General features: G+C 38.0%; 1 protein-coding gene across 1 annotated transcript in view; it reads right to left on the reverse strand.

Moving 5' to 3' along the window:
* DDX10 (DEAD-box helicase 10) overlaps positions 1–12,176 on the reverse strand; it is a 193,869-nt gene that overhangs the window by 54,939 nt on the left and 126,754 nt on the right. Inside the window, exon 16 of the mRNA XM_074570042.1 lies at positions 6,259–6,315. Within this exon, the coding sequence (XP_074426143.1) occupies positions 6,259–6,315 (57 nt within the window). The remainder of the gene's footprint in view (positions 1–6,258; positions 6,316–12,176) is intronic.

The following is a 12,176-nucleotide window of genomic DNA, read 5'->3' on the forward strand; positions in this document are numbered from 1 at the left end:
TATGATACAGAAATACCGGTTCAATCATACACATTCTTAATTGCAGAAAAGGCAGGACTTATTACAGCTTTACTTAAAGCAATTTAAGTGTTATATTAACTGGAATCATCAACATGTTATCTTCAAAAAGCAAAATACGGGTAACATTTGCATACAGGCACATAATACCCAAGACTGTAGAACATGTTGATTTTAAAAATATTTCAGACTACAAGTAGTTCAGAATCAATGATTATTTTCCAAGTTGAACTTGAAATCGTGGTTCTGCCTTAAGAAACCTGTTTGAAATTACTAAGTTAGTAGGTTAAAATGTTGATATTCCAAATTACTCGTTTATCCACAGAGCTTCTCAAGGAAATTCAAAACAATACAAATGCAAACTTGTAATGAATAAATAAATAAAACTACTTAACAGTTTTTGTGTATGTGTACAGAACACAAGAGCTAATAGACCAGAGCTACTTCTAAACAAAGGTAAATTAAATTGTTCTAAGCAAGAAGTTTGTCTTAATAAAAGGGATCTAACTCACGTGGTAATTTCAGTTGCAAGTTCCCCACAGAAGAAATACTGGAAGATTTTGTAGCTGAACGGAAGTATCATTACTTCATTTTTTGCTGTTCTTTGTGGTTTGCAGAATCAAGCATATATTGACGAAGACCAACTTTAAAGTCCTTTGCAATCATCAAACAGCAGTGACAAGATGTAGCCTGTCCTGAGGCTATATCAGGACAACATAACCCTCTCCTGAGGTCTTCTATGAACAAAATAAACTCCACAATCTCTACTATCCTCCAGACCACCAGAAGGAACTAGCCCTGAAACCCTGCTCCAGCTCCAGAAATCACAGGGAACTAAAGCAATGGCTCCTCAAAACCATCCATAAGAGGGTCATGAGAGGTGATCCAGAACCAAAGGAGCTTCACCATTAACCATCAGTATGCAGGGCATCCCATAAGACTTTCCCAAGAACACTTAGTGATAAACTGATCACAGGGATTTGAGAGCCTGTATTCACAGGAGGCACAGACCAAATCTTCACTCCTCTAAACCCCTTTCCGCGCTGGAATTACGGTTCATATCCACAGTGAACCTAGAGCCTCCAGCCTAAACACCAGGACACAGGCTAGATCTCAAGGAAAAGAAAATTCAAGGCAGAAGCTGTCAGATAATAGAAGTCAGTTGCAGTAACCACAGGAACGATACCAGTGGATGCAGAATTTTCATCATATTTTAAGGATTATATTTCTCCTAGTGGATTATTAGCAATAGCTACCCAAGAGATCTGACGCTGTCCCTTTCTTGTTTGAATTTTGCCACATGATGCAAAGATTTCTTGAGCTACATTCAGCAAGTGTATCTCTAATCTCATGGAGAGTACTGAAGATTAAAAGAAAATAAGAGTTTTTAAGTATCGTTGTGGTTAAAATCCCAACCGAGCATGGCACAAAGTGCAGAAAACAGAATGCTATATTGAGGATTATACCTTGTAGTGATCTGATACAGGCAGATATCAATGCCTGAATCTGTCACATCTTTAAGTATGTGCCTCCTGCTCGCCCAGGTGTATTTTGTAGATGTGCTCACATAAATCCCTATGTAACAGAGCAGAAAGAGTGCTAACTTCATCGTGACTCCGTGAACATCTTCAGTTTATATATAAAGTATATCAAGTATATATTTTATAAAACGTGTAAGATCTCATACACAAGTACTAATTCCTCTGGGAACAGCAAAATATGTTGGGGAGAGAGCAAGGGAGAAAGAGAGGACATGAGAAAAGTTAAAGCATACTTATTATCCTGCTGTTGCTGTTGATCTTTTAATACTCTAAAATTATTCAGCAAGAATTCATTCCTATGAAAAAGTGCCCCTGACAACCGAGTGCTTGGATGTCTCTCAGAAGAGGTCAGTTTTCTGGCCTGGTAACAATCCCCATCTTGAACTTCATTACAATGATTTGTCCTCTTTCTTTTCTAAAACAGAAAAATCCTCTCACTAAGGAGTACATGTTCAAGCTGGATTTCCCTAGGTTTTCAGCAGGCTACATTTTTCTTATGGACCTTGGATAAACAGCATCTGGTCTGCTAGTCAGCCCTTTTTCATTTTTTTCTGTTTTGCTTTGAACACCAGCATGGCATAACTGCTATAGGATTGCCAATGACTGAACTGATGCACCAAACTGTCATGACTGAGCAAGTTTTATCTCCTGGCACTGCTTACAGATGCTGTCGGAACCATTTCTAGCAGATACTGATAGCTTCTTTTAGGGGCTAGTTATTATTTCCTGCATGATGTTGGGAGCTGATAGCTGAGGATCACAAAGCACATCAGTGCTGGGGTGGGAAACAGCACCTTCTCCTGACTCCTGCTCTGCTCCCCCACCCTGAGCCACAGACCTCTTCAACTGCTCCTGGAAAATGTCTTCCCTACAAAAATTATTTTCTTCAAAAGAAACTAAAATCTTCCTCACTTTGTAATTCTTAACACATCAGTACTAAGGCATCAGGATAGCAAAACACTAAACTGAACTCACTAAAGGAGAACAGAGTCCTGTTTAGCGTCATTGCAGCTAACAACCGCTTGCAGGGCACGGACCTTTAAATGCTGGTTGAAAGCTAAAGTAAAACTCTTTTATGTACACAAAGAAACCAGGATAGCATAGATTACTAGAAGAAAAAGAGCAAAGTCAAGAGCGGAGCACTGCACGGTGCAGGGACATCCTGCTTGAGGCCAGGGGCTGCCTTCACCAATAGCACCTCGGAGCAGCCGTCCATGTTGTTGCTGCTTCTGCACAACACTTTATACTTCCTGGTCAAAAGACAATACAGTTCCCTAATTTTCTCTAGACCATCTTCAAGCAACCAGTATCAAAATTTGTTTGAGGGCCTGATGACTGCAGTTTTATCAGTACCAACTTCGCTTTTTTCGTCTTAAAATGCTGCACTTATAAATTTATATCTCATCAAATTCTCCTAAACTGGGAGACAATTAGATATCTGATGATAAAAAAAATACCCCCCTCCCAAACTAAGTTTCCAGTTTTTCTTCAATATAAATCTAAGAGAAAACTTCTTTTACCTGTTTTCACAGCCTTTTGCACTCAAATTTAATTAATGGTCATAAATTCCAATAAATACATTCTCCAAAGCATCCTGTAAGAGCCCTCGCTTCTTACCCAGTTTATTTATTGCATGAGGATGTATCCAAGGTGGAGTCAATAACACTGCAGCTACCTACTCATCTAATCCCCTGCTCAAGCACATTCAGCAGAGTGTGCCAGAATCCGGTGGTTCAATTCCAGTTGCAGGGAGCCTGCCCCATCTCAGCGCAGCGAAGGCTGAGCAAAACCTTCCCTGTCATTGCTCCTGTGGCACCAGAGGAAAAAGCAGGAGGCCCATCTCTCCTGTGATCTTTCCTTTTTGTTGGCATACAGGCAAAAAAACCTGCACTCATACAAGGCATTAAAACTTTGAAATGAAAGAAAAACAACTTAAAATGGGGGTACAAAACTGAAGGAAAGCTGTTATTAAAACAGGTAGTCCATAAACTATAAAATTATAGGTAGAGTAAATTAAAAATCTCAAGAAGCAAAGATTCCTGGCACAGGAAAGGGATGAACATGTACAGGACAGAGAAATCCTAAAATTAATGAGTATCACAATCCAAGAATCCAAGATTAAATTAAGATTAAATCCACAAGTGTATGGTTTAAAGGGTGAAAAGAGAAACTGTAAACCATAAAGTTTTAGTTCCATATAAATTCCCTTTTCATTGCGGAAAAAACAGCATATGTTAAGAAGAACATCCCAGGCTCTGTCCACTCAGTAACAGGGCACAACCCACAACAGGACAAGAACTGTGTGAAAGCAGAGATGCAAAAGTCATAATTGATAAATTAGTGTTTAGAATGGGAAAGTAAATTGCCATTCTGGTCACGTCAGACCCGGTGGACGGCATACTAGTGAAAGCTAATAAGTAATACTCTGTAACCCAAGGAGTTTATAAAATGACAGAGATGCAGTTAATAAAACAAACAAGCAGAATAAAGCAGATAGACGTGGAACAACAAATTATGACCACAGCTGCTTTGCAGTGACTGGCTGCTCATAGTTGTTGATCTAGACCTTTTCTCCAGCTGCTAAACTACATTAATAGAGCTTAAAATACCTTTTCTGCTTTTTTGGTTCTCCTTATGGCTTTCTCTTCTAAGAAAATGCTATTAATTGCCAAAGGAGTTTGTACGGCAGAGTAAGTGGGTCACAAGTCATATTCTGAAAGCACTACTGAAAAGGCGAAAATTTTTAAACTCCTGATTTAGGCAGCATATATTTTCTAAACTAGTTTCTGTTTCAATACTTTCTGTGTTTTACTGTTTCCTTCCTTTTTTTTCTGGGTGTCTCATAGGAGCTGCTTGAGTCATATCCCACATGGACTATGGAGAGCTTCAGCTACTGTGGTTTCATCTCCAAGATTCTGTGAAGCAGGGAGCGTTCTTAATTAATTCCTCAGACACCCAGCAGACGGAAACTGCCACCTTTATCTACCGTCTACTGCTCCCTTCCACTTCCAGGCGCGAACGGCCCGGCTCCAAGCTGGCAGCCTTTCCCAGCAGAAGCATTTTCCCTGAAATGAGGCCCACTGGAAATGACAGGACTCGACTGCACACAGTTCTGGCAAAAATAGCCTCTGAACAAGAGAAAAAGCCCAACAGTTTTCATCGAGGAGACATGTCAGCTCCTGAGGCTTGCACCTTCTTGCAGAGAGTGAGCTAAAGGCTTCAGGAATAAAATTAAGTCAAAGTAATAGCAGGTTTGCACAGTCGGTATCTCACAGAAAGCATATGCCAATCTCTTACTAGACCAGCACTAGTCAGCTTTCCAAGTGCAAGTGCTGCACGGAAGAGAGACAGAGGTGCATCAAACTGGGGCTTTGTCTTGTGCAGTTTTGGGGGTGACGCCCTGCATTTAACCCCTACTGTACCCACGGACACACAGCACGTGCACAGATCATTCCTCAACAGAGATCAGCTTCAGTCCTTCTCCAGCAGGACAGACAGATTCATTTGCTTGGCAAAGAACAGGATAGAAGTACATCAGCAAGCAGATCCATTTGAAAGGAATGGGTTTATTTCTCCAGCTGCTAAATAACATGACATTGGGGGGTTTTTTTATTCCTTGAAAAGAGGCAAAATTAACAAGCAGCATTTATGAATGTGATACAGCCTGATTTGATCAATGTTTTCTCCCTATATTAAGGATGTTTGTTAATCATTCATTCCATAATTTTCCTAAAATGCTTGCTCAATACATTAAAAAGCATGCATCTCTATACATTCAATTACATGCAGAAAATTTCTATTGCTTGATTGGGGAGTCACGATGCCAACAGCTCTGATAGCTTGCCATCTCTGAAGACAGAATCATACTTAATACTTAGTATAACTAGGCTTTTCATCTTAAACTGTAATTACTTTCCACTTCAGAACTACAGAATGAAGCATCTTCCTATACTTAAGCCTCCCAGCGCACAGCCAGCTTGCAAAAATCAGACAAAGAACATTATCGATTTTCTCAAGGGAGTAAGATATTTGCTAACTGCCAAGAACTACCAAGATCTATCCATGTGTAGCATAAGGAGCTGCAGCATGAGAAATGACACACATTACTCTGTCCATATTCGGGAAAATCATTGCAAATGAATGAAATCTTAGTTCATCACAAACCAAGTAATATCAAAAACTAGAGCAGCCTCTAGGAAATTAGTAATGTGCATATAAAGAAAAGGATAGCAAAGGTTTTATCTGTGGGTCTAACAAGTGGAAGGAATAAACATCAATGTAAATACTTGCTGTTTAAAGAAAAGGTTCAGCAGAAACAGGCTTAAATGAGATTTGACCAAAAAAAAAAAAATAATCTCACTGCCTGTAAGTTATAAACATGACCAAATATTCAGACAGAAAAAAATAATGGCATCAGTGCTGTAGCTGAAATTGCAACTCACTTGATATACAGAATAAAGAGGCTGCAAGTCCAAAAGGCTTCCATACATTTTATATATTTATACATACACACACATATTCATGGCTTCTCAGTATCCTTCCACATCAGAGCAAGGGAGTAAGAAAAGACAAGCAAAGGGAAAATGCCTTTAAACAGTCACTAACCACAATATTGCTTATTAAAGAAAGGAATAAAATAATTAAAAAACAGTTTCAAACCCACAATCAGTAGTTTGATCAAAACAACAAAAATCCTTACCTGTGCGTTCTTATTCCTCGCTTCTCTCCTTGCCGCTTTTTCTTTTAGCCTTTTCTCCTAAAACAAACAAGATACACAGTTTTAAAGCAAACTCCTGGGTGGGTTTTTTTTCGTTTAATATTTTAAGATTAAAAATATCGATGTGGCTCAAATTTAACACACACACGACATATTGGTGGTATTCACCCTATGTATTCCTGATGAAAAAAGATAAATAAAAAGATCTGACTGAGATATTACTCATTTTTCTTGCTCTTTAAGGAAGTAAAACTACGAGAATGATTCAAACTCACATTTTACCTTCACCGAGATTTGTTACTCTTAAAGGAATGATGCAGCTAAGTATTTTGTCAAAGTTAGTATTTGTCTCTAAAACACGGTAGTTAAAACGGCACTGAGATCCAACTTTTCTTATTTCTCACTGGCTTAATATGAAATGCAATCCCTTTAACAAACTAAAATGATAATTTTCTTAACTTCAGAATTGCTAAAGCAACCGGGGAGCGAAAGCTAAAATGTGTTCTCCCTAGCTTTCATATCTCCATTATTAACAAACACTCTACAATAGCATTTCCTTAGTAATTGCATCAATTCAGAGAACCATAACATTAAGATCCCTCCACCAAAGGGATTCTGCTATGGGAAAATGAGCAAAATGCAATGACAAAATTCATACAAAGCTGCCTGCCAGATTTCTGAGCATACAAAAGTTCAATTTTTAATTCAATTGACATTTATTGCTTCTTGTTTGTTGTTCTTCTTGGGTTTATTTTTAAACCAACTGACGGATTATCTCTAATTTAGACTCTGTCAGGTCCTTGCAATTGAACATCCTTTAAATTATCTATTTGATGAGGTAAGGACAGAAATTCAGGTGAGGCCATACGTCCTTTAGAAAAATCACACTGCTCCCTCTTTTTCTTTTGTCTTAGTGATACTCATGACAACTGTGTCAAAACTTTTTTATGCTAGCATAAAAATGTTTCCGGAATACAACTCTCCCAGTTTCTTTGAGCAATATAGGCCATTCCTGCGTCAGCACATTTAGAACCGAGTCCCCATAAAAGGGGACATTACTTTAACATCAGTCCAGGGACAGCACCTCAGCACAGAGGAGGCTGAAGACGAGTCATATTTCAGCTCACTCATGGCGGTAAGGAGAAAGCTACGACTCCAGCAGTCCTGGTGCCAAAGCATCACAATGATGCTACCAAAGCATATTGGTAGGTACCACACAACGTTGCTTGGAAAAGCAGCACGTTTGAGTGAAAACCTGGGAAAAGGAGAAAACAGCCGCCAAGATTTTCAAAATTGGTGTCTAAATTCAGTTTCTTTTGAGCCATTTATCTGGTATGTGTCATAAAAAAAAGTGAAAGAGAACAGAGCCAGAAAGTAACACGCCAGATATTACAAAGCAGGATAAAGCAGCTTTTAAATTGGATAGTCCAGAAGATTTTAGATAGAAAAATTCTATGATTTATGAAAAGACAGTGTCTTAACTACAGCCATAGGCTTACGCCAATATAGGAGAAAAGTTCCTGCTCAAGGGATTTACAACAGAGCACTGAAAAGACAGCTATGAAAGCAGGAGATTGACATAATGCCATAGAAGACGGGTACGCCAGACAGAATAATATACATAGGTCTCTGAAGAACGGTAAAGACACAAAGAGATTCTAAAGTTAACAGGTGCAGAGACTGAAATCAGGAGTACAAAAGAAAACCAAGACAGAGCAGCAATGAACAGGAGATGCTGTCAAGACCTTTTTATTTTTATTTTTTTTTTGAGGGAGAGAGAGGAGGGGATTTGGTTCCTTGTCAATGAAAAACAAAAGCAAATTTTGCATAGGGCGCATCTACATTGGCACTGAGTTGGAGTTAGGAACGCATTTCCAAAGCCAATGTCCTAATCAGGCTCGCTTCCACTGTGTTTCACGCTGCAAGACAGCCTTCAGGAGCACAGCTAATACACTCCAACCACTCCACTACCCTTTTATATGACCGCATAAAACCCAGAAATTAACTACCTTGCGTTAGGTTACAAAGAAATGCTACAGCACAGCCAGAAACACAGACCTCCAAAGACTCCGATGAGTATTTTAAGTACGATGTCATTCATTCTCACATTACTGCTAAGAAGAAATGTGGCCCCATGCAGAACACACATGGATGAGGTACTGTAAGACAGCTGTAAAAAGTAATAAAATGTGGAAAAGTTGAACCAGCCAAACAGTTTGATATTGATTTATTTCACGTGAATAGATTCTGTTCCTCTATGGGTAAGTCTGTAAACATCTGGAACTACTAAGCCGTCCAACATTAGGTTTTCACACGCAGGAAAAACCAGAAAAGTCTGGATTTTCTTGGAAAACACCTAAAGTGTAACACAATAAGAATGCCAGATTTTGTCACTGATCTATCAGGCTATAAATCATTACCTGTAAAAATAGCACATAATTTAGAGATGAAATATCCAATTTACTAGGGCAGGAAAACAAAAGATTATGCTTCGAGATATGAATACTTAATTATATATATCGCTGGCTGACACTGTTATAGAATAACTTTGTAACATGGCACCATGAGACTGTCAAGATAAAGCTCTAAAACATCACAATCTGATTAAATACTCTTTCATATGCAATGGTCAAGTCAAGCATCCATATTTTCTTCTGCATTTATATTGAATAGCTCTCCTTTGCACCCATACAGCACCTTCTTCACAGCTGAAAGATCTCGTCATGTCCTTTCCAGGCTATCAACACCGAGGATGAGAACGAAGTTTAACCAAAAAAAAAAAAAAATCAATGCAATAATTTGATGTTGCTTAACTTCTACGGAAGTGCTTCCAGCCCTTTTAGAACAAACCCAAGCAATCTCAAGAATGGTTAGTAACCTCAGTAATCACAAGGATGAAAGTATTTAGTCATCATCAAGTAATATGACTAAATCATTTGGCTTTCAACTAAACAAAGAACAGTTATGGTTATTGAACCCTTCTACCTTTCCTGCACTAGAACCAAACAGCAGAACCAGCTCTGCCTAACGAGGAGCCAAAAACATGGATAAAGCTCCTTCTAATATATGGAAAAGCTACTCACTGGTCGTAAGTTAAGAATTCTGCCACTGGCTTCTTTTCACACTCATATTTCCTCTTTCTTTCACTGTTGGGTTTTAAAACAAAACCTCATATGCCTTTTACTTCTCCCTCAAGACTCCAACACACTTATTAAAAAGAAATATTCTAACATTTACATTCCATGCTCTCAAGTTGAGGCAAAAAAAAAAAAAAAAAGAAAAAAGTAATAGCATGGCAGCTCTCTCTAGTTCGTGAGGTTAGGAACATGTGAAAGCTGCATACATAGTCAGGTTAAAACCCAAGTTTTTAGTTATAAAAGAAGAAAATCCAGCAATTTTAAAATTTGACTGACCTATTCTATTTGCTTACCTAAAGGCGAGAAACAGTTTCACTGAATACAACTGATGCATCTTATAGCACATTTAGGGCATTAAAAAAGCCTATGGCAAACCTATTTCCTGTAAAAATTTCACGTTTGTCTGAGACACGTGCAGTCTTTTTATTTAAATGCTCAAGAACTCCCGCAGGTTTTGATCAAAGACTTTAATGCTGCACTTTCAATAATTGATCCTTTACGTACTGATGCGGTAATTTGGAGCTATGAACCCATTCTATTTAACAGCTGAGGTAATGGTCTCCACACAACAGTTCTTAGAGATGGCCAAGGTTTTTTTGGAACAAATCTCTCTGTTGCCTGGAAAAATCTTTCTGTTATTTGCAATTACATCTCAGTTGATACCAGTACCTGGTATAATTTCTTGGTATTTTACTATCTCTTGTTATTTTAGTGGGACGTAGTTAGGGACAGTCAGCTGTGCTGCACAATATACACACACAGCTGTTCAAAAATCCATAGCATCTCTTATATACAGGCATCATCGTATTCGAGAGCTGGTTTCCACCCAAATTTTAAAGCACAAATGTGCTTTGAAAAGAAACTTAATAATTGGCACTGTGGTATCCTACGTTTGTCTCCTCTCGGATTTCACACCAAGTCTGTGCTGCTTCCACGCAAAATACGTTTTTATTATTGTTATTATTAACTGTTCAGCTTGCAAGCAGTTTAGTATCTGAAAATCCAGCTCTAATAATAGGGCACCAGCCCATAAAGCAAGATACTAAGTTCTAGCTACACAATCTACACACACGAGCCAACACAGAATCAGACTGTGCCCTCTTCCATGGTGGTTTTGCTCTGCACAGGTGGATGGAAGAAAAACTAGAATTAGTGAGAACTATTTATTAATTACTTAAAAATAAACAGAATGGGGGAGGACTGAATACATGCTTAAGAAGAAAATTCTGTTTCAGCAGTCACTTTTTGGCCATTGCTAAATTTTCTATTGCTATGTAGTTTAATATTTGTCTTGTCATAGAGAGTAGCAAATAATCTACATGCAAGGAACGCTCCCACCACCAAAACAAACCAACAATCCCAACTGAAAGATAAAATTGAATCAACTTATTAGTATTTCTTTGAATTATTTTTTTTTTAAAATCTGGAAATTAAGTACAAAATCGGTTACTACTAAACAAACAAATTTTAATACCTTTAGGGAAAAAAGCAAAAGCTTTTTGATTATTTTGTGTTTGTTTTCTGGGGTTTTTTATTCTCTTAAAATTTTGTTTTAGAAATCTATTAAATAACCTCTTCGAGCAACAAACTATATAAACATAATGATGTAAACTTCATCTGTAGAGCTGATGTTTACTCTATAGGTAGGGAAACTGAAACACATCGCTCTAGTATGACCTATTTAAGACAACACCGGAAAAGTGCGGCATCAAAAGCACGTGAAAAGACAGCACAGTGACAACCTTAAACATGAAACAAGCACTGGAAAAAGTCTCAGAGGCAGTTCAGTTAAAGGCATTCTCGGTTAAAAAAAGAAAACGCAAACTAGCAGAAACTGACCCTTAAAAGGACATTGTTAGAACGAAACCAACACAGGAAAACAGTTGACAAAACTGAAAATTATTCCTTTATCATTTGACATCTGAACACAGTGAACATGTTTTAAGGATAGACATTTTTTAAAAGTTGGTAAGCCATCTGGTTTAAACATACCTATATTTTTTATATAAATAAATAAATAAATATATATATATATAGTGTCACAAAAGCGATTTGGGATGTTCATCGACCAAGGAGGAAAGGGACACACGGTAGGACACGTGTATATATACGGTTTGTTTCTGACAAACAGACTTCCAACGAGAAAGAGGTGTTAAATCACAGTAATTAAAATACAGAGGCATTGCAGTAACCATCTTCTCTGTGTGCAAATGGCATCTGAGCCAGATTCTGAACCTACAGAAATCAAAGGGATTCTTTCAAATGAATTTACAGACCCTTTCATCCCGCCTTGTATATACACACACAAACACACACAGAGACAGAGGTAAATGTAACTTTAATTACTCAAAAAACACTTTTGACATAATTACATTAGGAAGTAAGTTAGTTAATGGTGTTTAAAAGTAACATTTTAAGCTGTAAACTAAAATCTTAATGTCAAAGTCAATGGGAATTGCAGTGCAAAACACATTAGCACTTTCTAGAGAAAAGTAGAGGAAAAAGGCCAATGAAAATGCACTTCATCCGATTCATAGAATCATAGAATCTTCATGGTTGGAAGGGACCTTTGAGATCAAGTCCAACCATACACACAAAAAACCCAACCTACAATCCCTGCCACTAGAGCATGCCCTGAAGTGCCACATCTAGACGTTTCTTAAACACCTCTAGGGATGGCGACTCAACCACCTCCCTGGGCAGGCTGTTCCAGTGCCTGACCACTCTGTCAGTAAAGTAATTCTTCCTCATATCTAATCTAAA

The sequence above is a fragment of the Larus michahellis genome, chromosome 1 (assembly GCF_964199755.1).
Source record: "Larus michahellis chromosome 1, bLarMic1.1, whole genome shotgun sequence".
NCBI lineage: Eukaryota > Metazoa > Chordata > Aves > Charadriiformes > Laridae > Larus > Larus michahellis.